Genomic DNA, 27,187 nt, shown 5'->3' with positions numbered 1-27,187 from the left:
CCAGTAAAGCTTCCCAGTAAAGGGAAATTCAAGTGTGCCAGGTCTCCTGTCCCTGTAAGGGCTCAGCACTGGCTGTTAGGCTAGCACATACCTGTGGCTAATTAACAGAAGAGGTGTTGGCTCAGAGAGGTCAAGGCATTTGCAGGCTGGGGGTGGATCCAGATAATCAAGCCCCTAATCGTAACGATTTGGAGTCCCAGTCCCCCATTTCTTCCCGCTGTGCTCTGCATCACAACCTTTCCGTGGTACCTCCTGGTTCCTACAGGACCGACGGCAGCTGGGTGCCAGGGACCCATGCCCAATGGGCACAGCAGGATGAGTGCACAGCAGGCTTTTATTTCCAATTTGCTGGAGCGCCATACATTTGCAGGGACCCTGCGCTCAGTAATAGGCGAGTGTGGCTGGGACGGAGCTCAGGTAAGGCTTGGGTCTTTGAACCTCGCAGGAGCAGGCAGGATTTCTCCCATCTCATCCTGCAGAAGATGAGATCTAAGAGCAGCTCCCACCAGCAGCAGCTGGCTGAAGGAGGGGGCCAGCTCATGGGGTTTGCTCCAGAGCATACTTTCTTCCCTTTTTTCCTTTCTTTTTTTTTTTTTTATTTTTTTATAATGAACAGTAATAATCCTCTTTTTTTTTTTAAACAATTTGAAAATATCTGACATATGGGAGAAATAATGAATTCCGTTTTTCGCCTACGTTCTCTGATCTGTCAGTCTGCACCCAGGAGCCGTGTGCGCAGGGGGAGGAGGAGGCGGAGGAGGCAGGGGGTGCTGGCCTACATTGGGTAGATAATGATTTTCCTGCCTATTCCCCCTTCCAGGAGAAGGTTCAGGCACGTCCAGCAGTTGCATGGAGACAGGCTACGCCACAGCCTTTTGCTTTAGCCCTTTGTATTTCTGTTTGTGGGAGGGTGTTGGAGATGGAGATGGTTTGTGGCTACAGCGAGAGGTGGGCTTGGGGGACCTTTATGCAGTGTGGCTCTTCCCTGGTGCCCAGGGGCTTGGGGATGTAGATGGAAATGGGGAGGTTTTCCTGGTGTTTTTTCCTGAGCAGTGGGAAGTGATGCCCTTCTCGCTCTGGATACCAGGTCCCTGCTCCTCCTCTCCGCCCGCCGCCTCTCAGGCCCAGCAGTGCTTGGTTCTGGGAGAGATTAGCACAAGGCTGTGCTGTTTAGTTTTAGCATCACCCCCAAGTGTCTTAAACCAGAGCCCAGGGTGGAATCGCTGAAGACGCTGCAGCATCTGTGGAATCCTGCGTGCCTGTGCAGGATACCCAAAGCGCAACCCCCTGCCCTCCCTCCGAAGTGGACGGGGGTCCTGCCCTGCTCCCGGCATGGGATTGTCGTGGCTCTCAGGGCAGGGCACTGGGGCTTGCACAGGAGAAGGGACAAGGGGCTGATCCAGCTGGGAAAGCCTGGGATTCAGGGTGGCTTCACTTCCACTTCAGCAGACCACGTAGTCTCATCTGTGCCTCCGTTTCCCCTCTTTGAGATACGCAGTTCCCTGTGGGAGCGGGTGTGACAGGGGACCATATTAATGAACTTGATTATTGCAGGGGTAACGAGGCCATCTGGGCAGATAGTTTTTCCTCCATTCCTATCCCATCCCTCCTGCTGTGTCTGGGAAGCTTTACCCTGACTTTCCACCATCCCCTGGCAGGCAGCGTTGGAGATGTTGCTCTTGATTGCCACAGGTCACACATCTGCCTCTCCTCCATCGTCAGCAATACCCTTGGATTTAAGGAGAGCCAGGGCAACTTACCCTAGGCACAAGCAAAGCACAACAGCTCGCTCCGAAGGCTTCAGGACCCAAATTAGGGCTTGGCAATAGCTGTTGACACGATCCATCCAACCACTGACTTGATCGGGAGAATTAAATGAGGAACTGGCAAATGCAATAGATTTGCTGGGCTTGTCTTTTATTTCCCTTTCAACTGGAAGAGGAAATTTTAAGTTTCTTGCTTTTTGCAGAGAGAACATTTTCAAGTAAACAATCAATACCTGGCCAGCTACCTGTCTGCCTGCATGCACAGCATCTGGCTGTTTATTGAAGCTTGGAGAGCTTTGCCAAAACTTTTTCTTCCTCTCGTACAAAAGGCTTTTCAGTAGAATACAAATGCTCGCTTATCCTGTGTCAGATCTGCTCGTGTTTCCTCCAAAAACGGACGCTGCCCAGAGCCAGGTCTCACAAAGGATTTCAGACCTTTGAAGGTTGGTTTAAATCCAATCTGACATGTAAATCAAATACTTAAAACACTCCCTAGGAAAGACTCTGGGACCAGCACCCCCTTCCCTTCAGCTTGAGAAAGCAAAGAATATTACAGCGACAGTCGCCCCCATGACCTGGAGAGGGGGTTGGGGGGGATGATCACCCCCTCCTGGGTAGAGGGTGGGAAAGTGGAGCCGAGCTGGCGAGTTCGGGCAGAGCTTTGGTGCCACTGAATGAAGCCACCTCTGCAAGGCTCGTCTGGGTTTGAGGAGTCAAACCAGCAGGCCACCATTCCACTGGAGAAATCCAGCCTGCTGACCCATAGAGATCTAGAACATGGGGGACTTCTGGTGGCTGGAGAAAAACAAGAGATGCATCGTTAGGAAAAAATGAGGAAATCCTAGCCGTTTCCCATGAGCTGCTTTATATAGGGGTCCATGCACCATACAGGATGGAAACGGGGGTGCAGGTGGCCGTGGGTGCTGAGCATCACCCTCCCCTGGCTGCCAGCGCAGCATCGCTGTGTCCGCTTGGGATGGAGATGTGGCCTCGTTGCTGGCAACCCAGCCAGACACAGACATTGAAGTGCCACAAGACAAATAGGACCCAGAGAGAGATATGCACTATTTAAACTTTCATCACTATTTTTCTCCCTGCTCCCCTTGTTTCTTTTGATTTATTTTTTAGCATGTTTTCCCCAGGCTGTGCTGTTTGCCTGCATCTGTTTCCTCTCCTCCTTCACTCGGCAGCAGCCAGGCGCCTTTCTGAGGGCACCCGCAGCTGCCCCGCATTTTTCAGGCTGTCCAGGCTCAGCTCCCTTGGGTCGGCGAGGAGAGCAGAGCTCCAGCAGCATCAGGCTGGACACAGAGGGACAAAAGAGGACTTTAGCCATTGCATCCTCCTTTTGCTCTCCACCCCTGGCCACACAAGGGCTCTGGGGCAGTTCTGTATCGCACGGACCACGCAATTACCATCCAAGAGCCCCATCCCATTGCCACCCTTCCCAGGTGGGTGATCCTGCCAGGGCTTGGCGTGGGAGAGATGCAGGAAGGGTGCCAGTCACGCAGGCATCCTCCGAGCATCCCACACCAATCTCAGCAGGGCCAGAGGCTGGCAGCACGCTGCTGGGGGGGGGGGGCTGCACGCTTTGAAGCGATGCCAGAGCTGGCACCGTTGCCAGCGTGGCCTCTGAAAATTGACAGTGCATGTCACTGACTGGATTTTGTCGTCAGCCTGCCTTTTGTAGGGAAGGAGGTCACAGGCAGCTTCGCTGATTGCTTTCCTTGCAGAAGAGCTGAGCCTCACCCTGCTGAGCAGCCTGCAGACAGAAATGGTCTCCAGGTTTCAGATGTAGGATGCAAAGGAAAATCTGGTCAGTCATGCTTGGAGGGGGGAACATGACGAGTTGGAGTCAGGTCTCTCAGCCCTGCGCCTGACCCCATTTCCAAGCTCCAACCACTTGCTCTGTGCTGTCCCTTTTCCCTCACCTGCCAAAGCTCCTCACCCGCAAAGGGGCTGTAATCCTAATTGTATGGGGAAGGAGAGAGGTAGAATGGACGCACGTCAGGATGGTTGAGGGGGAGATGCAGTTGCGGTCCGGGATTAGGTTTCCTCCAGAGCTCAGGTCAACCAGCCCCACAGCCTTGCCATGTCTCCAGTTAGCGCTGCCCTGAAAACCATAACCCATAACAGCAGTCAGACACAGTGAAATCGCAGCCTTTAAAGTGTTGGACAAAACCTAAGAGCCTGTTTATATCCTTCCTAGCTTGGAAGAGCAGCTGGAAATCTGAATCCTAAATGTGTAAAGTCCTGATAAATGAAAAGCTAAACACTCATGAAGCTGTAAGCTGCTCTGCAGTGGTTTAGGACCTCACAATTTGTAGCCTTCAGGCTTAATAATACGGCGAGACCCCAGGCAGTCTGCTGGAAAACTGCTGCTGAGAACGCAATCCCTGTAAGGGGATTCTCTTAGCCAGTGCAGCAAGCTCCATCCTAAAAGCAGGTTTGTTTCCTAGCCCCTTTTTCCTTTTCTTGGGAGGTTGTCCTGGATGCTTGATGAAACAGAGAACTTTCCCACTTCCCCGGTGTCCAGATTTTACTGCTTTTCCCCTTGTCTCCTCCCAGCCTTCCCCCAGTTCTTTCACCACAGCCAGCCACAGTCTCTCTTCGTTTTCCCAAATTGAACAAGCCAATCTCTTCCGGTCTCACCTGGGGGGAATGCTGCTCTTTTCCTTTGATCAGCTCCACAGCCTCGGCGCCTATCCCAACCATGAATTCAACATTCATGCGTCTAGCCAAACCCTCTCAAGATCTCAAAAGCATCTTGCAGAGCAACACCCCTGGCCTCTGCAAAGCAGCCCCCAGGCTGGTGGGGGGGCAGGCATTGCCTGCAAAGAGGAGGCAGCCCCCCACAGCAAGCAAGCAGAGAAGAGGACAAGCCAGTCCCCAGTAGGGCACAGAAAATGATCCAGCAGCTAATTAACTCATCATTTTGCTGAACATCATTAACACCAAGCTTATTGTCAAAGTCGCGTCCCACTGGTCTTGCTGCGGTGACCACTTGCAGAGGGCAAGTGGCTGCTCCTTTTCGGAGGGCAGGATCTTCCTGGGAAGTTGAGGAGACCGCAGAGGCTGCAGGTTGGATCCTGCCTCTTCCACAAGCACCTTACCAGCCAGCAAACCTGGACTCGGGGCGCCCCAGCATGCAGCAGGGACTGGATTTGCAAAGGAGAACGCTCTTTGCAGGGGTTTTTATTGCAAAAGCTTCCGCACAGCAGGCAGCTGTATGCAGATCAGGGCAGTGCCTGGCTACAGTCACCCAGAGCAAGTGTACTGTGATGCCCTCATAAGCTTGACTTGTCTACAAGAAGCAAACATGCCTCTTTGACAAGCCTGCGACGCGACTCTGAATACACAAACACTTTGCTGCACCAGAGCAAAGCTTCCAGATCCACCCTGGCTGCAGGAGAGGGTCAGCTCAGCCAGCTGAATCCCTCCAGGCTGTCTCCCTGGGGCTCCCCGTGCTTTCCTTACTGCAGGGACAAAATACAGGAGTAAACATACCCTTGGTTGCACTTGGCTTCGTCATCTCCATGGGGCCTGGCGTTCTCACCCAGTGCCAGCTCGCTGGAAGGCAACTGGCCCACCAAATACTGTGAGCAAACCGCGGTGGAGGGCTGGGGATGCTTCTGGTCTACACTTAGACTCACTGCTTCAGGGCTAGGAAGCGCCTTCCAATGGTTTGTAGCACATTGCGATCACCAAGAGCATCTTCTAGTCACTGTTGCTTAAGACACAGGCCAGATGAGCTCAGAGCCTCAAGTGCCACAGACCCCATAGGGAAGGTGACCAAGGCATCAGCAACGCCTTCTCCAAGGGATCTCATTCCTCAGGGGGACACTTGTGCCGGGTCTGACGTCGGCTGCATGCTTCTGGCAGATACACGGCTCCGAGCATCCTCAGGGGCTGCTCAGCATCTGCCTCTCCAGCCCAGCAGCTGGGTGGCCCGTCCCCACCGGCAAGCATTTGGGGTTGAATCTCTTTAACACCAGCCCAAGAAGAGGAGATTGGTTACACAAACCCAGCAGCAAGGAGGTACCAGCCACAACAATAATAAAATAATAATTAAAAAAAACAAACAAAAAAAAAGGCAGTCAGCCTTAATTAGGAAGAAGTAGTGGTGGCTGGAGGGCTTTTTGCTTTCTCCACTTCCAGGAGCTCTCTCCTGCCTGGAGGATCCTGTTCTCTCAATACATACTGCTAATAATTGAGGCTCTGTCTGCTCACCACAACACTGTCCAGCTGCCGGGAGCGTTTAGAGGCATCTCTGTTATTTCTTAGCCAAGGCTGCAGTGTTAGCCTGGGGTATTAGCTCAGCACTAAATAATTCTGCGGGGCCTCATTGATTAATCATACAGTGAAATCTTACAGGGTGGGTCTGTAGGCAGGAAAGCCTCTTAACTAGCCAACTAATTTAAGAAGTTGCTGAATGCACAGCCCAAGAGCACCGCTCGTTTATTTGTATTTCTTTATGCTGATGTGCTATAAAACATGCTTGCTCCAAAGGGCAGGGAGCAGAGACCCCGAGCTGTCCTGCCTCACCCAAGCAGCCCACAGCTATGGAGAGCAGATGGATGCCTGGCCAAGGCTGGTTTTAAAATAGTCAGCCAGCCCTGTTTTGACAGTACATCAGGGGTTTGATGGGGGTCAGCTTGTCATCCTTTCTTTGCAAAGTTTGTCCGCGGTGAAGAACAGTTCTCTAGCTGAGGTTGTGGGTGCACTGGGAGGACCGGGAGACCTTCTACTGGGGCACTGCACCTCCCACCTCAGCAGGTCTCAGTGCAATGTCCATCTGGGGATAATCTGCCTCAGCTCCCACTCCATAAGCAGCTACGTGTCATCCATCCCTCCGGCTTGTTCATATTCTTGTGGGCTTGAGCCATCACGGATCCCTTCTCGTCCGTTCTCTTTCTAAACCTTCCAGGCACGTAAAGGTTAATTCCATTTTCTTTGCTCTCAGGAATAAACCACCCACCCCAACCCCAAACAACCCTTCCTATTTATATCCCTGTGTTAATCAGAAAGGCTAGCACTTCTGCATCTACATGATTAAAAATTAGGAGGCCGGATCCTGTAGTGGTGCCTTCTATCAGTAACCAATCCTGGGAGCACAGGGATGAGTAACAGATCACAGCTGTGTGCTGCTGGCTTCGTGCTTTCCCTTCCTTCTTCTTTCTCCACTTTTTATCCTTCATTCTTCCCTTCCTCCTCCTCCTCCTCCTCCTTTCCCAGGCTGGAGTTTGAATGGGGAAGGAATGCATCCATCCTTCATTTTGCAGTTGATTCATCACCACTTCCCATCCATCAGACCCTCTCCTCCCAGCCAGATCCCCCCCGTCAGTGAGCCTGGAGACCATTACCAGTTCATGGCTATGGGAATAACTGGGGGATGGTAACCACTTACTTGGGAAGATGTAATCAGGACCCGTACCCTCTCCTCCTCCTCTCCTTTAGCAGCTCCCCACATCTTGCTGCTGATCTGATAGAGGAGAAAACAGGAGCAAAACAGTAGGTTAGAAAACAAGGATTTCTGGCACAGGGAAGACAAGTGGCTCCGTGTTTGCCTGCATTAGGTTATCCCCTGTCCCATGACATCCCCTAGGTTTCACAGGCAGCTAAGAGACAGGCTGAACCGCTTTGAGGGGGTGATGTTAAGCCAGTGGCTGCAAAAAAAAAGAAAAAAAAAAGTCTTCAGCCATCAGTGGGACCAGCCATTTACAAGGCATCAGTCAGGAATATTAAACAGTCCCTCCATTTAATTCCAAGATGCTCTTCAGAGAAGGGCTTGTGGGTTCGTTTTTTCCCTGCTCCACAAGATATGTTTCCAATGTTTTACAAGCTGAGGTCAAATTCAGTTAATAGCTTCGGGCCGGGGGGGGGGAACCTATTGAAAAATACTGGGTGTATTTTAAAAACAGTATAAACCCATCCAATGAAGAGGGGTCTGTTCTCTTTTGAAAGTGAAAAGAAATACTTCCTTAATAGCATCAAAATGGAGCAGCATTTTCCACATTTTCATATTTCAGGGGCTGACAGATTTCAACTAACCCAAACCACAGATTTTAACTTCTTTTTTCATTCTTGTAGCTGGGGGGAAAAAAAAAAAAGAAAAAAAAAAGTACATTTTGGATCCATGTAGAAAAGCTTTTTTTCCCCAGTCCCTGGGTTCCACCCACTGAGCTGAAAAATCCCATTACTCACAGTGTTTGGCAGATGTGTGTGTGACCAGTGTTGTGTGCAACCAGCACATCTGCCTTGCCTACAAATCCTGTGCTGATGCGAGCAGCCACCTTTGAATTGTCAGGGAACATAATCCCTTTCCATCTCCCGAATTCAGCCCAGTGCTGGAGGAGCCAGCGAGGAGTTTTTTCAATATTTCTCGGCCAGCTAAAACACCGGGGCAGGTCGGGAGCAGGAGCAGAGGCACGCTCGGGGGTTGCAGAGCGGTCTTTGGCCAACTTTGACATTCGCTCTGCGTGGCTCAGCCCGGTGCCAGCCGCCTCGGGGAGGGGGGGTGTGTAACAAAAGCAGCTCCGCTTTGGTGGAAAATTGGCAGGTTTCCCCCAGCTGCGTCCCCTTGCTGAGGATGCTGAAGGGTAGGAGGTTTTGCCACCTGCTTCTGAACTGGGTGAAGCACCAGTTTCTTCCTGCAGCCTTTGCTGGTGTGAGCTCCTCTGCTTGGGCCGCTGGGGCTGCAGCAGGGATGCCTTTCCGTGGAGTCTTCTACATTTCTGCTGGTTTCCCTGATGTTGCATTGGTCCCTAGAGGTCCTGAAACAGGCCATGAGATGGGTGGGCAGCACGTCTATCTGTAGCAAGGCCAGCATTTGATTTCCCAAAGGACCTGGTTGGGATGAGCTAGTCACACAGCTGTTCGGACCTCTCCATCTTCAGAGCAGGTCTTGCTTAGAGCAGAGCCGACACGGGCAGTGGAGATAAAAGGTCCCCTCTGTAGGATGAAAGGTCAGTCCCTCTCCCCAGCCGAATTTCCCACCTCTTACCGTGCTGGGGGTGTTTAGAGATGCCAGACTTCGAGAGCAAGTCACAAAAGAGGAGGTGATGCTCAGGTGCCCCTCATCGTCTGCTTCCATCCCTCCTTGTCTTTGGCATGACGTGCTTCCCAGCACAAAAAACGGGGATGCCCAGGGGCTGTGTGATACCAGCAAAGCCACAGCCTGTAATAAGGATGCAGCCTCACACGGGCTGTCAGGCGGAGGTGGTTTCAAAGGCAGGTTGAGATCTTAAACGTCTCCCTTGACACCCCTGGCAAAATCTGCTTTCACAGAGGGAGACGCTTAAAAGACTCGCCGTGGCACAAGGAAGTCTGGCCGAACCAGAGGAGTTTCGCAACCTTTTGTGCGGCGAGACAGCAGCACAGAGGATGAGTGAAAGCAACGGGGAAATCAAAGCAGAGCAAGGCAGTGCTCAGAGGTTCCTCCAGCCCCCCACGCCAGAGGGCCGGCAAGGGAGCCCTCTTCAAATGCAAGCCTCTGCAAACCCCGCTCCTGATGCCCATAATAAGCTGTTCCCCCCCACCCGAGTGCAATAGGTAACAGTCCAAACCCAGCTCCCCACCCTTCCACTGGGCATCACCCTCACCTGCCTTCCCAGTTGTAATCAGAACGTGGGTCAAACCAAAGCCCCCCCAGCCCCATACCCTGCGTCCAGCAGCAGCCACCTATAGTCACCTGGGGAGGACCAGAGCAGCAGGGATAATTCCTTCACATACTCACCATCCTCCTACAGTTGGCAGCTCAGGGACATCCTAAGCCAAAGGTATTTCTGAATATTTAGTAGCTCTTGGTGGTTTTCTCTACCATGGGCTCGAGCCTTCCTATTGCTGCGAAGCTCAGGCTGGTGTCCCCCTCTAGAACTTCAGCCAGTTTGTGCTGCTGTCGTCCAGCACCTGGGGCACAGCTTTCATGCAAGCAGCAAAAAGCCAGCCGGCTGTACCATGGTCAGATGGGTTTGAGCGCTGCCACAGCCCCATCAAAGCCGGCCGCAGAGCTTTGAGGGGTCACAGCCCCGTCCTGGCAGCCCAGACCCCACAGGTAACTCCAGGAAGGTTGGTTTAAGGCTAGCAAGTGACATTGTCTCCTCTCTGCCGTTGCCTTGCAGTTCCTCCTGATGATCCTGTCATTATGGGGGGGCCCATCATCAGCCTAAGAGTAGGAGACCCCCTCAACTTGACCTGCCACGCAGACAATGCCAAGCCAGCAGCCTCCATCATCTGGATGCGGAAAGGAGAAGTCATCAACGGAGCCACCTACTCCAAGGTGAGGCAGGATGGGGCTGGGGACAAAGGCTGTGCCCTTCCCTTGCTTCAGAAAAGCATCCCAGCCCTGACACCACTCTTCACACAGCCCCAAAACATCTGGGGCAGCACCCTGAGTTCTGCAGAGCTGAGGCTTTCACCCTGCATCACCCCACACAGCCTTCCCGATGGAGAGGCTGGGAGGAAAGCGGTCAGGAGGGAGTGAGAAACACAGTCACCAAAATGGGCTTTGCTCAGAATTTGGCTGGTTTTTTGTCCCCCTCTCACAGCTTTTGCCACTTCTCCCCCCAAAAATCCCACCTGGGTGTGGTGACAGCACCACAGAGCCAGCACTGACCTGGCCTTGGCTGTAGCAGAAGCTCTGGATCGAAATGCGGTTGCAGTGACATAAGTCCCCTCCTCTAGCTGCAATTTTTCATCAAAAATTGTCAGGGCTGTTGGTATTTTTTAATTTAAACGGAAAGCTTTTTATTGGGTCATAAAGGAAAACATCAAAGCAGTCAGCGGCGTACTCAGAATGGGTACGCACACGTTCTCCTGTTTATAGATGCCTGATGTCTGGTAAGTGCTAAAGACTCAGTAACACTTGACATTTCTAATGAAAATTTCTAAAGAACCAAATTTGAGACATAAAATGGGTCAGTTTGCAGCCATTTGTAATGCAAGCAAACTTCAAAGTCTGGAGTCAAAGGCTCTCAAGCTCCTGAAGATCTTTTAATAAACATTTCACCCTCTGCCACCACTGTGAAGCCTCCATCCAGCCTTGTTCCAGCAACATCCCGATCTGCTCGAAAAAGCAGAGGAGCCAAACCATCATCTTCCTCCCCCTCCTCCTCCTCCTCCTCCCCATCGCTCTGCAGAGCACACGGGTTATCCCAGCCAAAGCGGAGCTTCTTCCTCAGAAATTGCCCCATCTCCCCGCATGCACCGCAAGAGGCAGCGCTAATTAAAACCAGCGAGAACTGACCTGTCCCTCTCTCAAATCAAGCGGAATTAATTAAAATCGAGGCCATTGACATGCAGATGTTTATAACTTACTCTGCTCACCCCAAACCTCCCCCTCCACTGCAGACCGCTCAGACCTGGCCCTGGGGAGCCAACATTTAAGCCCTTTCCCTTTCAGACCCATAAGTAGTGGGGAGCAAACAGGGAAGCACGCCCCTCCTTTCTTTTTCTTTCAAATATTTCCAACAAAAAAAAAAAACTTCCGTGGATGCAGCTCCATCTCCATGCAGTACAGAGATTTCCATGGCATTTTAAGCAGCTGTCAGGGATGGGGAGTCCTGTTCTGCATGGAGGAAGCATCTTCCCCTCCTCCTAGAGTCAGGAGAACCTCCATTTCTGAGGCTGAACCTCAGTTCCTCCTGATTTACTGGAGCTTTCCGTGAGACCTCTTCCACAAGCGCATCCCTGTCACAAGCAGGGCAAAGCGATGCTCCGGGGGTGGGCAGCCAGCACTTGTCACCTGAAGCACCGCAGCCCCCACACACGCAGGAACCCCCAGTTGGATCATTTTTGTGGCTGCCTTAACCTTGTCCTCTCAAAAAAAAAAACAAAACCAAAACCAAAAACAAAAAAAAACCACAAACAGCCTTCAGAAAAACTAACAGTTTGGGGTATTTTGGGAACAGGAGGTTTTGATCTGGGGGGGAGCTGAAAAAACTTTCTTTTTTGAAGCGCCTTCAACCCAGATCTCATTTGAGCCAGATATTCCAGTCAACCAAGAAACAAACCCTGTTCAGGTAACTGATTGCCTAAAACCATTTCTATTGAGTGGTAATTTCTTTGTTTCTCTGAATTCCCAATCCACCAAGTGATTAACATGCAGCCCCCTCACCCCCCCCTCCCCGCCCCCACCCCGCAATCACAGCCAGGCAGTACAGAATAGCCACAACTGACTGACCACCACCACCACCCCCCCCATACCTACCGTGGTCCCTATAGCCATAGCAGGATCCTGCAGGGTTTCAGGGTTTGGAGCAAACCCAAAGCTCAGGAGCACTGTGGGGGAAAGGTCCTGTGCAGACTGAGGGCTCAGCACCTCCTCAGCACCAAAAGTGGTGCTGTTCTGCAGGGGAAGGGTGCACAGGGTGACAATAAAGCAAGCACAGGGCAGCATCCTTAGCTCCAAGCGCACAGCATGAGAGGAGCCGAGCAGGTTTGGTGGTTGGAGAAGGGTCACCCACAGCACAGAAAGCTCCAGAACATCTACAGCAATGAGGCAGCTCTGAAGTCAAGCCAGGAAATCCAGCCCACATCACCCCACCTAAAGCAGAGCTGGAGCTGGAGCCAGAGCTTAAATAGAGCTTCTGGACCTATGGATGGAGAGCCCTTGGGCAGAGTCCCGAGGTGAGGTTTGTCAGGGAAATTAAGTCCTGCTGGTGCAGTCGGGCCCTGACAATCACTAATAAAGGCGTCTCGTTCCTGCTTCTCCCCAGCTTCTGGGCTGATGGTGATGACAATTTCTGAGCATCGTTCCTGGTCGAGCATGCCTGAGAGGCACAAGCCCGTACGCGTGAGCACTGTCACCGTGAGCCCAGGTGGCGAGAGCATTAGTCTTCTTGCCACATGTTCTTAATTCAATAAAGCACTTGCTTTGCATTGTGAGGAGGAAATGTGAAGGATACAGACTTGGAGAGAAAAACCACCTGGCGAGGTCTGAAATCCGTAGTTACGGGATGGGTGTATCCATAGATATTTATCGCTGTTATCAACGGTTGGGAAAAGCTGTTTCTGGCCTTTCTGGTTCCCGGAGGGTGTTGATAAAGGGGAGAGAGGTCAGAGGAAAGCCCAGAGAATGATTAAAAGGTTGAAAACGGTGCGACACCTCGAGAGCCTCCGAGGGCTTGCTGGGTTTAGTGTACCAAAGGCAGGGCTAAGGGTGACATGACCATGGTCTGTAAGAAAGTGCAGGAGGATTATGAGTTTGATAAGGCAGCACTGATAAAGGCATGGCAGGGCCCCACAGCTGGAAATCAGTCAGATAAATCCACAGAAGAAACAAGGTGCCAAGGCTGAGCAGATAGAGCCGGTTAACCACCGCTGTACCAGGCGCGAGGTTTGGGATCTCCATCACCCTCAGGTCCCCATCACGGTGATCACCAGCATGAGGCGAGCCAGAGTGGTGATGATTTACCACGGGCTGGGCTGGACCACTGCCCAGCAGCCAGGGACCCATGGCCGGGATCAGTCCCGTGCTGCTGGCAGCCGGCATCACCACTCATTGCTACGTGAAGTGGCCCGGGCGGCTTTTTGCGCTCGCCTGGTGTAGGTGCAGAAGGGGACAGCAGATTCCAGAAGCCGCTTGCTCCGCCTGTCCCTCTTCCCTGGGACGGTGGGTGCCCTGTATCTCCCTGGAGCTGCAATTCCCAGGTCTAGGCACAGCAGGGCTGGAGGGAAGCGGATGGGAGTTAAGTGCCCAATTCCCAGGGAACTGCAGTGAAATTTGTCGGGGCTATTCCCCTAAGGCTTCTAGGCAGATTCCAGCTGGAGAAGGGAATTGTTATTTTTGCAGGGAGAAAAAAAAAAAAAAAAAGGGGACAATAATAATTGTTACAATTGCAGGGAGCGCTGCTTGGCTGTGGAACTGCGTGAGTGAGGGGTAGCTGCGTGTGTGCAGAGCCTGGCGTGACTCCTGGCCAGGGAAAGGGGCCCCTCTCCTGTAGGAAACTGCCTTTTCTCATCCCTGTTTCCCACCCCACAGACTCTTCTCCGTGACGGCAAGAGGGAGAGCATCATGAGCACCCTTTTCATCGCCCCCTCCGACATTGAGAACGGGGAGAGCATCGTCTGCCGCGCCACCAACAAAGCCATTCCCAGTGGGAAGGAGACCTCTGTCACCATTGATATCCAACGTGAGTACCCGGCCGGCGGAGCTACCTCTGGGTACTGTGTGACCCCAGCCCTCTCCATCGCTGCTGGCGTGGCTCGGACTGCAGTCAGGAGCGGGATGCTGGGATGTGGGGGTTTCTGTTTACTGGGATTTACTGGTACATTGATACAGTGAAGTCAGAGACAGAGGTGACCTCCCCAGGGCACCAGACAGACGGGAACATCCACAGGGACAGGCGGCTTACCAGCTCTTGTGTCCTGTGTCCGTGGTTTTGAGCCAAAGCAGCCCCAGCTGCCGTGCTCCAGGTGGCCAGTGGGCATAACACGTGGCCCAGCTGCAGGGTCCCTGGAGCAGGGATGGATCCCAGATGGATCTGGCTGAGCAAGCAGCATCTCTGGACATGGCCAGTAGCAGAGATAAGGCCCATTAAGATTTCTGGTACAAAACGGCTTGTTTCCAGCCTTACAGGCTGTTTGACAGTAAGTTTTTTGTATTGTTCTCCACCAAGATAGCGTGTTAGACACCTAATCGGTGGGAAGTCTCTCTCCCGTGAAATACAGCTAGCGTCAATCACCATCTGATGGGGGCAGGTGTGTGTTGAGAGCCATATCATTTACCCTTTACTGTAAATCTGCGAAGCAAAATCTTCCTTCCTCAAAAATTCACGTTTCACAGATCTCTTCCCTCCTCCTCCTCCTCTGCAATAGCTGTTGCTCTCAGGCTCATCCTGACCTCCCTCCAGACCTCCCTTCATTTGCACACACAATTCCTGCAGCTGTATTTACCAACAATTTGCAAATGCAGGGTGTTCAATATTAGCATGCCAGCTGCTTTCCAGAGTCCAATTAAAACTGGCTGAACAAACTCGAGCACAGCAGAAAATTCACCATTTAAGACTTCCAGCTTTTGCTGCAGGAAGATTAACAGGCTCTTGGGTCGCTGGATAGCATGTCCTGACAGAACCGGCCAGATAAAATGAGATAATAGCATGGGTTATTTCACAGCCGGCAAACAGTTACAATAGCTGAAGACGCGCACACATTCTCACAAGCAACGCCAAGCCGGAGACATCATTACGCTGCTCTGTACAGTGTGGGGCAGGAGACGTGAGCTGAATCCCTGAGCCTGGTGGAATCTGCTTTGGAAAGAGAAAGACCCAATAAAGAACACCAATTTCCACTCCGAGCCATTAAATACTCCATGCTGTGAAAGTAATAATAATAATAATATCCGATCCAGCTATTAAAAATATGCTGTTCTTAATGGGGTCTAATGAGGATATCAATTTCCCTGTGCTGGATGGGTGATGGAGGGATAGGAAAATACCCAGATGGATTCACCAGCCTGCGGTGGGGTGGGCTTCATCCGGGATACAAGAGCTGCTCTAGCTGCTGCCCAGCCCGTTGGGTTTCACTCCCAACCTGGCAACTGGCTGCTTTCACTTTGTGAAGAGCTGAAAGTACTTTTCTTAAGAAAACAAATGATCTGGGCCACTTGTTTCTCTGGAGGAGCTGTCCTGGGCAAAAGCAAGTAGGCTGGGTACCCTTCTGCATCACCCCGGCGATGAAGGGAGGCCCTTCCCGTGGGTCTTCTTCTAACATCTAGCACAGAAGCAGCATCTTGGGGAAGAAAAAAAAAAAAAAAAAAAAAGTGGTTTCTGGAAGAATAAGGACAGAGGCAGCAGTTGCTGGCTGGTGAGCTTTGCCCAGCCTGGCACAACCTGCTGCATCCCACCCTGGAGCCGGCGCATCTCCACCTCCGCTGTTCACACCGTAGCAAACATCACCCAGCTGCACGGTTTGAAAGAGACGGCCTTGCAAAATAATCCCAGGGAACCAAAAATAATCCCTCCCAGGAAGCAGCCAGCCTGGTAAATCACTCCTCCTGCATTCGTTTTCTTTTGCCACTCAAAAGAACATCAAAAATGCTCACAGGCAGCAAAGAAACGCCAGGGTGGGGATTCTTTCCTGTGCAGGCTGTATGTGTGTGGTGGGAAAGAGCATCCTCTTTCAGCTGATGCAGAGCTGAAGTTTGGCTCCCATCAATCTCCCGCCGGCACTGCCTGACCATCTTAGCAGCAATGAAATAGCTGAGTCATAAAACCCTCCCCTTGGGGAAAAAAAAAAGGGGGGGGGGGGGGAAGGAACTAAATTAAAAAAAAAAAAAAAAAAACAAAAACCAAAGCAGGATCTGTAATGGAAACACTAAGCGACTCCAGCTGGAACATCTGTTCAATGTGATTTCCGTTCCACCAGCCACATCAAAGTCACCCTCCTGCGAGTTATGCGCCGAACATCACAAGTGGGATTAAAATCATGTTTAATAGTTTGATATACCATAAACTATTTATACTGCCAGAGCCCAGTGGCTCTGTGGCAATGCACATCCAGCGTGCCGGGCTGGGGAGGAGCAGGGTTATTGCTTATCCAGAGCCATTTGCTCCGAGCCTCTGCAACACACACGTGCAGTTGCTCATTTTTACACCTCTTTTTTTTTATTTTTTTTCCATGGCAAGAAGGGATTTGACTGCATCTGTGTGTTTTTGCAGGAGGAGGAGGAAAGTGGAGGTGTGTGGAGCGGGGTGGTGAGGGTCTCCTGCTGCGTTTATCCGTGTAGCACCAGAGTGTTTAATTCCCTTTTGTGCTTCCCACTGAGGAACGTGAAAGCCCAGAGCTGAAGAAGCATCTTAACCTGCTTCCAGCTCCTCCTTTCTCCTCATTCAGCCCACAGGATGCTTTTGGATTTGGGGTGGAGGCTGGAGGGGGGCTTGTTTGGGGGTCCGGAGGCGAGAGGAGCGCCGAGAGGGCTCGGCACCTGGCAGTGTGAGAGCCAGCACGGTGCCTGCCACCCGCGGAGCTCAGCCCATGACCCCGGCCATCATTTCCCAGGGGATAATTTAAAATAGCGGGATTGGAGGGGTTGCTCAGGTTGCCTCACTGGCTTCGAGGAGCGATGCTGGTCCCCCAGTGCGAGCAGGGATGCAGGGATGCGCGGTACCTGGGCGTGCGAGCATTTGCATGCATGCTCTCCTCCCAGCCGCCTGTAGGCTGGCTCTATCTGGTTCCATCGTTCAAATTAATTACAAGAAGCCAGGCAGGAATTATAATTGTAACCGAGTGGAATTACATTCTGACGAGTTACAATTTGTGTCTCCTTTTTTTTTTTTTTTTTTTTTTTTTCCCCCCCTTAAAATACCCCAAAACACAAACCCACACTATCCGCAGCACTCACCGCCTCACTGTGAAGCTACCACAATATTAGAAAGCCCAATCCCATTTGTGAAAGGCAAGATCAAAGACTTTAATTCATTTCCTTTGCTCTTTTTTCTTTTTTTTTATTCTTCTTCTTTTTTAATCTCTCTTTTTTTTTTTTTTTTTTTTTTTATTTTATTTTGAGTGCAGGAGGGAACTGGGCTCCTTTTAATACAAAGAGGCTCCTCTGTAAATCGTAGGCACAGCTACTAAACCATCAAACAATGGAAAAGCTACTAAAGAGAAGTGTGATTCATACTTAACAAAGGAAGGTGATTAGCTGTTGTTGTATAACAATAGGGAAGTGTCAGGATGCCTGCAAATGAATTAGGAGCCCACTATATATCTCTGGGCTGTTAGGTGAGGGAAGCTCATTTATATTCCCAACTGCGCCCATCTTTATTGTCATTTGAATTGCACATTTTAAAATGAAATTAGGGTAAATTGAAAATACCTATAATTTCCCCGTCATAATTTCCCATCAAGAAGGCAGGTGGCTTTGCTCGCAACAAAGCGGGGCTCAGGCTGGGTAAATGCCACCGGGTGTGATGAGGTGGGGACGTGGTGGAGGAGGAGGCAGCCCACTGCCTTGCCCCATCCCGTCTCGTCCAGGCTGCCACCCGGCCAAGGTCACCGCCCAGGCCACCTCCAAGGCTCCCCATGCACGGATGATCCCAACCCATCCCGCACCCAGCGGGGAGGGACAGGCTGGAGTCACACAGGGTTGCGTTGGATGCTGTCGTGCTCCCTCGGCATGCCGACGGGCTTTCTGCTTTCCTCTCATCCCCTGCAGCTCTGCCCCTGCCCACCCTTCCCATGCCTTTGCAGGCAGCATCACTTTTTCCTCCTCAGCTCCTCATCCTGGTGAGGTTTCACCCTGCAAAGTGGTACCCAGGGGAGAGGTGGCAGGCGAGCTGGTCTCGCATCCGTATATCCACTCGGAGCCCATACCCTCAAGCCCACACCCTCTCTCCAGCAGGTCTCTCCAGCAGGACCCAGACTCATGTGTGGTGGAGGGAGAAGCCAGAAGAGAAGCTTTCATCTCCATTAAACACAACGACGCTCCTTGGGCTTGCGTTAGAGCCGTGGCTTCACAGCATCCCAGCGTGAATCCCGGGTGCCCACCCGCGCAGGATGCTCAGGGAGGTCCCCTGGGCTGGTGGGCACCCAGCAGCTTCACCCTCCCATCTGCTTGGGCACTGAGCGGGAGGGTGGCTGCTCAGCTGCAGCCTTTCCCCATTTCCCAGCTGGGAAGGATGTTGCTGAGATATTTAGGAGGAGGAAAGAGGCAGCAGGTATGGGTGAACGCGTAACATGTCCTGGTTTCGGATGTATTTTTGCACGTGCTGCGTCAGACTCCCACCTGAAGGGCAGGAGACCCCCTCAGCTGGATGGATGAGCTGCCCTCGGCTCCTCTCCACAGCCCCAACGCAGTCTGCAGTGGGACAGCTGGTTCTTCAGGCACCTAGAAAACCTCTCCACCAGGCCATTTCTTCCTGCATTTTCCCTCAAATGAGGTTCCATCCTTCAAACCTGAAGCTGGAGGTCTCAGACCTCATGAAAAATTAAACCAACTCTGAATATTCTTATTCCTCATCTAAACATTGCACCCTTTTCTCGCTTGCTTTCATCAGTTCTCTCCTAAATTTTGTTTGCTGCTAAAGCATTTAGATGCTTATCATGTAAAAAGAAGAAGAGAAACTGAGCACCAGCTGGAAGAACCGAAAGGCCTGTGACACCAATAAGGATTTGGCAGAGATGATTAGGCTGATGAAAGAGCAGAAATGCCACTTTCAAGTTAGCAGATAGACAAAAGATCATCATTACCCAGCAAAGCAGGCAAGTTTATTTCCTTAAACGGGAATCAGAGCCGGCGTTAACATTTTTGAAGTGAAATCCTGCAGCGAACGCTGTGTGCGGCTCCCCTTTCTGTCTTATTTACTCAAGCCCTGCAAAACGAGCGCGGTACGCGTGACATGAGCCTGTCCTACAAAGCCCCAAATATTCTATCATGGCATCAAGGAGTCTCAGCCCCTTTGCCTTGTTTTCTTACAGCTGAATTTTGGTCTTTTGGGGGGGGGGGGGGGAAGCAAGCTTCTGAGCTTTTTTTCAGCTCAGAAGCCTAGCAAGGGGATGCTGTGCTGTGTCCGTGGGTCGCTCATTGCCCTGTCTCTGTCTCTTTGCAGATCCACCCCTGGTAAACTTGTCCGTGGAGCCGCAGCCGGTCCTGGAGGATAACACTGTGAAGTTCCACTGCTCCGCCAAGGCCAACCCTGCCGTCACCCAGTACAGGTAAGGGTGACCCTCAGCTCCCCCCCAGCCCTCCGCTCAGGGCTCCTCACGGTCCCCACCGCTCCCAGCCATTTCCTCCAGGTCACCCAAGAGCACCTGGTCGTTCTGGCGGTGGGTTCTGGCGGCTGTTTGTTTGCTCCCGTGTTAATCCCTGCTGGGGGGTGGTTCTAGCTCATCCCCATGGCCTCTGCCATCCTCCGGCCAGGGGGAGCGATGGCTGGAGCCAGGCAGGGCCCCCGCTCCCCGCGGAGCAGTAGAGCCCTGCTGCGGCGCGATGCTCTTCCCGGCATCCCCGCTCCAACAGCTCCCTGATGCTGCTCTTGCCTTGATGATGTTGTTACACGTTGAGAGGCTCCAATTGCCTCCACGTTGGGCCGTCTGCTACGTTTTGCTGCATGCAGCAAGTCCTCGGTCAGAGATTCATTGGTGCTTTGGAGTGGATTAAGAGGCCTGGCACCGAGCTGGCGGAGCCATCTGTTTGGGGACATAACGAGCAAAGCGCGCCGAGTGAAAAGTCTATTATGGGAAAATTCCTTTTTCTTTTTAATTTTTTTTTTTTTTTTGCATACTCTTTTATGGTTTGAACAATACAACTGCATTGCCGTCTCCGTGTAACCCTTCAGCAACCGCCGTAATACTCCCCAACACCAGCAGCGGGGAGCAGAGCTCAGGGGGGGCCACAGCGGAGCTGCCTGGGCTGGAGACATGGGGTATATGGGTTCTCCTTGAGTGGGACATTCTCCTTGAGAGGGTGGGATCATTGCCACTAGTCGGGGTCTTCAGTACCCCTCCACTGGCCGCAGTGAGCTCAAAGCACAAGTGGTTGAGGGGCTGTTCGGCACTGACGAAGCCATCACAGGGGGGAGCAAATGCATCAGTTGCAACCGCAGCAGCCGCAGGATGAAGGCGGTGCGTGGGGCTCCCTGCCTGCTGAGGCAGTCCCAAGCCTCCCCTGGAGAGTTTTAGCAAGATACTGCAGGGAGCGATGAGCAGGACCCCGAGCACAACCGTACCAGGCAGCAGCGAGGCTCGTTGCTCACTGTGTTGCGTTCGGTGGGTCTCGTTCACCACAGAACGATGGGGTCTGCACCCAGCAGAGTCGCTGCCGGGGGCTGTTGGGTACGGGTATGGGCGTGAGGGCTGCGAGCATTAGAAAACACCTCTTCTCACAAAGGTTTCTTGGTCTGAGCAGACAAAAATACAGGTATGGAAAGCGGGGCAGGTTGTCACCACGCTTTGCAAGAAGAGCGCATCGTGCTCAGCCTCCTGGCTCCGGGGCTTGGCTGGGGGGGCCCGTGTCTGAGCCAGCGTGGAGCCATTTCCCAGCAGCTGGGTACCCCCAGTCCCAGCGCCGCGATCAGCCGCTCATCACTCCTTCCTGGAAGTTACGAGCGTGCACGCACCGGCACGCAATCAGCTCTGTTCATGCAATCAGCTCTGTTTTTGCAACAGCGTCAGTTGATAATAACAGAGGAGGCACCTCCGGGGACAGGTTACCGTGACCCGCCTCCTGTTAGGCTCATACAGATTAATTAGTACAATCGAGTTCGCTGGTAGGAATGATTCCTTCCAGCTGGATATCTGCTATCAGCACAACAAAGCAATAATTGTGTTCCTAGTTACACAGAAGAGTTATTAATTTGAGAAGTCAATTAATGTCAAAGATACAAATAGCCCTGTTTTCATATTTACAGTTAGGAGGAAAACGAAGCGCATGACAATCTGGGTAAGGATCTGGGCAAACGTCCCACGTGGGTCTTATGCCGTGATTGATTCTGGTACGGTTGAAGGCAAAACAGCCGCCTTTGGCCAAGGAACCACAGCTAGGCGAAATTTCTGCTCCAAAGACGGGTCACCTGGCCTGATCTGCAGCAACAGGAGCTGTCACATCAGTCCTGCACCCACCCTGCGCCGCTCCCCGGCACGCTGGGGCAGCCTTGAGGGACCCGGTCTGGGTTTGCTCCTTCCTCGTGGATGGTTCCACCCTCTGGGTACACGGCCAGAGGAACGCTGGGTTGCTTTTCTCCTCCAAACAGCAGATGGACGCGCCATGCTGCTCTCCTCTTCGGTGCCGTCTCGTTAGTGCAGGGTTTCTCGTCCTGCTTCATCCCTTCTCACCCATCCCAAGGCCACGTGGCTTGTCACCTTGTCACCTTTTCACCCTTCCTGCTGCCTGAGCACTGGGATTTCTGCTTTGCTGCAAAGGGCTTTTGTGATCTGTTTCTGATGGGCTTTACTATCAAAACCAATTGCACTTTTTTTTCAGGTTATGCTTTCCCTTAAAAGAAATATTTTTTTTTGGGGGGGGGAGGGGGGAGTGGGGAAGAGGCAAGAAAAATTCAAGCATTTCAAGTTTTTCCTTTCTGCAGTTCCCTTAACATCACACAGGCTTTTTCCCTACCACTGTGACAAGCAAACAGGATTCAGCAGCACTCAGCAGGATTTCCTTCTGCTTGATGGCTCTGATTGATCGAGGGGGATTCATTTCCCTTCCCAAAGATCCCAAAGCTCTTCTCTAACGCTGTAACGGTGACAGATGTTTTGGCAACAAAACTCGGAGCCCTCTGGAGCAGGACACCCGAGCACGGAGCCCCCAGCACCACCCCCGCACTAAGGAGGAGGGAAGGTGGGTGGAGGGGTGGGATGTGTAAAGCCCCACGACTGAGATACTCAGAGGTGGGAAAAGGCAGGGCATGAGCTCAGGGTCGTCCCCAGGGCCACTCAGGACTCCAGCACTGGTGAAAACGAACTTATTCTGCCTTAAAAAAAAAAAAAAATAGATAGAAAGCATGATTTTTTTTCCCCTGTGTGAGAAAACCACTCTTACGTATCTCTTAAGGCTTCCCTCACCCTCAGATAGAGATACCAGATCTTGGTCTTCAGCCGACATTTATTTTTAATACCTCCCAATATGTTTGTCAGTAAACAGCTCTGAACACAAAGGAAAAAGGGCTAAACAACGTAAAACCCCTTTTCTGGGCATAAATCCACAGCCGGCTCCGCAGGGCCATCCCTGCTTCGAATACAGGAGCAAGCTGTCACATGGCTTGAATTTGCAAGGGGCGACGAGTTTCGCATCAGGGTTTGCACCCCCGGTTTCTCTGGCAGGGAAAAGCAAGCGGTGCCGAGCATCCCACCCAAAGGCTTCACCCAGAGATGCTCGGCAGCATCCGTGAACCGTGCTGCTCGTTAGCAAGAAGCAGCTAAGCCAGCCCTGTGGTCCTGCCGACCTGGGGTTCTAAGCACAGCCCCCTCGCTGTCTTTGTTAGGGTGGCAAGAGAAAAGAAACAAAATTCAACACGATTTCCCAAGAGGCAAAAAAACCCCCTTTGCCCCCAAAGCCCTCACAGAGAATACCGTTTTGATGAAATCAAGGCAGCTGCTTTTTTCCTTAAGAGGTTTTCTTCGTGCTCTCTTATATAATACATCAGATAATGTGTAGTTTTTAATGCAAGGGAAACCTGGTTAGAAAGGAGACCTTGGAGCAATCTGCTCCCAGAGCCAGCGTGGAAAGTTCCAGCCTGCACCGCATCTTCTCTCTGGGGGCGAGATTAATGACAGTTTGTCAGAATTGACAGGCTTCCCCTAAATGTTTGGCCTCGGTGGCATTTTCTAATGGGAGACAAAAAAAAAAAAAAAAAAAAAAAAAAGCCAGAACCCCTCTGCCTTAAAATGTGCTGGCATCTGATGATGTTGGGGGGCAGGGTGTCCTTTGCCATGACATGGTTCCTCTGCCCCTTTTCCTAGCAGAGGATGTCCTGGGAGCTGAAATCCCCATCCTCCTCCCGCCCTGGCAGCAACGATTTCTTGATGAGGAGCATCTTTTTTCCCAGGAGGGTTTGGTTGCCCACGATGTCACCTGGGCTGTCACTCGCTTTTGGATTCAGGACAGGCCAGTGTCACCAAAAGCAAGCAGAGGGGGCTGGGCAGAGTGCTGGGAGGCATCCCAGCAGTGTGTGAGCAGGGTTTTTTTGGCATCGGGGTGAATTAACCCTGGCAGCAGGTTTTTTGCTCGTTTGTGCTCATTTTGCTCATTTACATGTTTTCCTGCTCACCGTATAGAGCAATCTTTGCACAGACATATCCTATGGTCTCTATAGGGTCTTACACCCCATCTGGCCTGGGATTTATCCCACCTCCACCTGGGATAAACGTTCCCTTTGCACCAAAAGAGCAGCTCAGCCCACCGAACCGCTGCTCCGCCGCTCCTTGCTGCTGCTGGAGAAAGGCTCACGGGGACCTTGGCCGTGTCCCCAGCCGCTCCAGCACCGTGGGGTGAAAGCCCAAGGAGGCTCCCTGCTTTCCCCACGACAATGGGGGGGAGCTGCCCCTGCCTCTCCCCTTGCCTGCAGCCGCTGCCTGCCCCTGCCAGCTGGTTTGCAGGCAGAGCATCACGCAGCCGCGGTGCCAGGCTGGGGCGGCAGCGGCACGAACGGCTCCACCGGGCAGCCAACATATGTGTGGGCAAACTGCACCGCCTCGTCTTCCTCTAATAACACGCTTCCCACGCGCTTCTGCGTCTCGGTGGACGGTTCTGGGATGGGGAGGGGGGGATTGGGGAATTTACTGACTTTTTCTTTTGCTGCGAGCGAACGGGTAAGAAAGGGAAAGGGAGAGAGAGTAATTAGCTGTCGCCGTTGTTCTGCCACCTGTGATGGTGGGTAAAATTAATGGAAAGCAACAGAAGTCGGGGCTACGTGAACCGACTCACAACCAGGCCTCCTCTTTGCTCACTTCAGATCTCTCTATTTGCCAATCTTCTCTTGGCTTTTGAAGTCTGTTGTGTGTCTGTGGGGTGTTTTTTTGCTGTTATTATTTATCACTCGCGGTAAGAAAGAGAATCTTTAAAGTGGCAGAAGAAAATGGGAAAGTTTAATATTGCAAGAGGCAGCGTCCCTCAGCCTTTTGGGCTCCTCTGATGATTATTTTTGCAGAGCGATGGGGAGTTGGTACAGGCAGGGCAATAATACATCTCTCACTGCCGTGCCTGGATGCAGTGCTCTCACCCCCAAGGCTAGCAGAGACTTTTGCAAATCACGTTGGCTTTGTAGGCGCGAGGGGGGACGTTTTGAGGAGCCCTCCAGCATTGCTGCAGTCCTGGGGACCACTGCACTTCCAAGACAAGGCGTGGGGCTGACGGACAGACAACCAGACGTAGATGGAAGGAGAGCGCTGTCCCTCCCCACTCCTGCAAAGCGTCCGGCTCCGGCGTTAAGTACGTCAGCTGCGAACAACAGACACAACTCTCCATAACTGTGGGACATGGGAGAAGATCCAGCTGATGCTGCAGCAGCAGGAGAGGTCAGGAGGAGCTGGGAGGCATTTCTTTAGCAGCCACCCAGGGAATGGTGCTACACCACTTCTTCCCCACCCCGTAGCGGAAGGGGGGTTGCGTTTTGTGCAGTCCAAGCAAGCTCCACCTGCCCTGGTTGGGCTGAAGCCCAAGAAGTGCCACCTGCCCAAATACTGCTGTGAAGATCTTCCTGCATCAGCCAGCTCGGTGAAGTGCAGCTGCAGGTCAGGGCTTGAGCCCCACCGTCATCCCAGACGTTGCCTGGTCAGGCTGTGCTGGAGCTCGGAGCCAGCCCACAGCATCCCTGTGTCCCCAGCCCCAGCGTCATCACTGAGGCACCGCGTGGCTTGCCTAGTGGCAGGAGCATTGTTTGATTGTTCTCTCAGTGGGCTCCGGTCTGTAGAAAAGACCTTCTTGCTTGGCAAACACTGTTTTATCTTTGAACCAACAGCATGCTGTCGCTCATCAAATATTAATGCAAACTCAAGTGCTTCTTAAAAGAGGTTTTCTTTAAAGGCAGTGGGGCTTGAACGCACCTGATGGGAGACTGTGCCCCAGCCTTTGCACAGGGGAAAACACAAAGATGTGACTTGTTGCTCCTTTGCAACTTTGCAACTGTTTGCAACTCGTTTGCAGGAGCAACAGGAATTTTGCAGGAAGAGATCCAGCACCAGGCCCGTTCCACCACCCTGCTCCACAGGGTCCTCGTGCTGGCTGGGATGCAGGGCGAGCATTTCCCACCCAGCCTCAGGGAGACGTGGAAGAACCCAAGCAGCTTCAGTCAATCTGCCGTCTCCAAGAATCGTCCGTCATGCCCAAGTACGGGTCTGCCAGTGTTTCGGCTGCTGGGGGAGAAAGTGGCAGCTTTGTTGGGGTTTGGGTAGGTACAGAAAAATTGCACCTGACATCGGGGAGCTCTGAGAAAAGAAGGAGAAAATAACAACACACATCAGCCTGCCTGTCCCACGCCATGCCGTCTCGGAGGCATTCAATCCATGGAGACACGTTCCCACATTTTGTTTTAACAAACCCAGAGGAGAAGTTCAAACTGCAAAGAGTTTTTGGTGCTCTTTTTACTTCGGGTCTCATCTGCACAGTTCCGAGACCCGCTGGCATCTTACCAGATTTATTCATGAGACGCTTCAAGGCTGCCGTGGAGATGTTCTCCAAGAGCGTGTGTCCCATGTCCTGCTGGAAACAGCTCTGCCGTGGCTTGGAAGTTTGCTCAGATGCTTGAACCAGCTCCCTCGTGGCTTGGCATTGCTTTGCTACGTGGCTGAGAGCCAGTGAATACGAGTGTGTGCCAGTGGGTGACATTAGGTGGAAGAGGAACAAAGCCAGGAGACATAGGAAACTGGGAAAGCCTTATCAAAGGGATGGGGAACGGAGGAGGGAACGAGCAGGTGGCCAGCCCTGGCTTGGCTTGGGTGAATCGCTGCACCTGCACTGCCCCACAGCTGGACCAGCTGGTGGCTGGAAGCACATCTATCATCACGCAGGCACCGGGCTCAACACGTAGATCCGACTTCTCCAAAACAAATCCCCTGGGCAAGAGAGAAGCAGCAGCCCCTGCCCCGGTTAGAGCAGAAAAGGAATGAAGGTGGGCAAGTCACTGATTTGGGGGCAGGAGCCAAGGATTCCCATCCCTCGTTCCTCACAGTCGCTCCTCAGGGATCAGACCTGTTTGGATGGGGTCCCCCATGCCAGAGGGCTGCCTTCAGGGATGCATCTGCAGCAGGATTCAGCCCCCATGTCCAGGCAGTGAGGAGAGCTGGGCTGGTGGATGGATGCACCCTGTTCCATCTGATCAGGATGAAGCCACACGCTTCATCTGTAGAGTCAAGGAATTTGGGTCTTGGGGGTGGAAGAATCTTGGGGATGGTTTCCTGCTGCCAGGACCATTGAGCAGAAGGAAAAAACACCCCTGGCACTGGGAGTCTCTCTTCCAGTTAGGTGTCCATAGCTCCTTCGCTTGGTCTGCTGGGCTTCTGGATGCACACAGCATCTCTGCTCCCAGGTGAAAGGCCAGGGGAGGATGTGTTCGGAGTTTAATGCTCTTCCGTGACACCAGGGTTGGCACGTTTATCTGCTGCAGGGTATGCTCACAGATCCGTAGGCTGTGAAGGCCAGAAGGGATTGCTGAGTCGTGGGGAGCTGATGCAGAGATCCAGGGCAATGCGTTTCATTGGCAACTTTGGACAGAGAAGTGGCAAATGATCCATTTCATGGGCATGCCTGGCACTGCCTGCCGCCAAGCCGCAGCAGTGGCCATTTTCCCTCTTCTGGCACTGTAAGACTGGAATATATTTTAATAGGAAATTCAGACGGCTTTGAAAAATGTCTCCTGGGAGTTGGTGTGTTTGCTGTGTTGCTTGCTTTCTTCTGCCCTTTCATGAAAGGCCCAGAATAAAAGTGAGCATCCCCCCTGTACCCCGCGTTCCCCAGAGCTTCTGATCACCGAGACCACTACCTAATTGGC

General features: G+C 52.3%; 1 protein-coding gene across 3 annotated transcripts in view; it reads left to right on the top strand.

Annotated features, from left to right (window-relative positions):
• KIRREL3 (kirre like nephrin family adhesion molecule 3) overlaps nt 1-27,187 on the top strand; it is a 339,103-nt gene that overhangs the window by 270,838 nt on the left and 41,078 nt on the right. For all 3 annotated transcript variants that reach the window (XM_056322806.1, XM_056322805.1, XM_056322804.1), the window contains 3 exons: nt 9,884-10,041; nt 13,744-13,894; nt 19,310-19,415. In XM_056322806.1, the coding sequence (XP_056178781.1) occupies nt 9,884-10,041; nt 13,744-13,894; nt 19,310-19,415 (415 nt within the window). The remainder of the gene's footprint in view (nt 1-9,883; nt 10,042-13,743; nt 13,895-19,309; nt 19,416-27,187) is intronic.

The sequence above is a fragment of the Falco biarmicus genome, chromosome 20 (assembly GCF_023638135.1).
Source record: "Falco biarmicus isolate bFalBia1 chromosome 20, bFalBia1.pri, whole genome shotgun sequence".
Classification (NCBI taxonomy): Eukaryota; Metazoa; Chordata; class Aves; order Falconiformes; family Falconidae; genus Falco; species Falco biarmicus.
The sequence above is the reverse complement of the archived record's forward strand: the minus strand, read 5'-3'. Positions and strand labels throughout refer to the sequence as shown.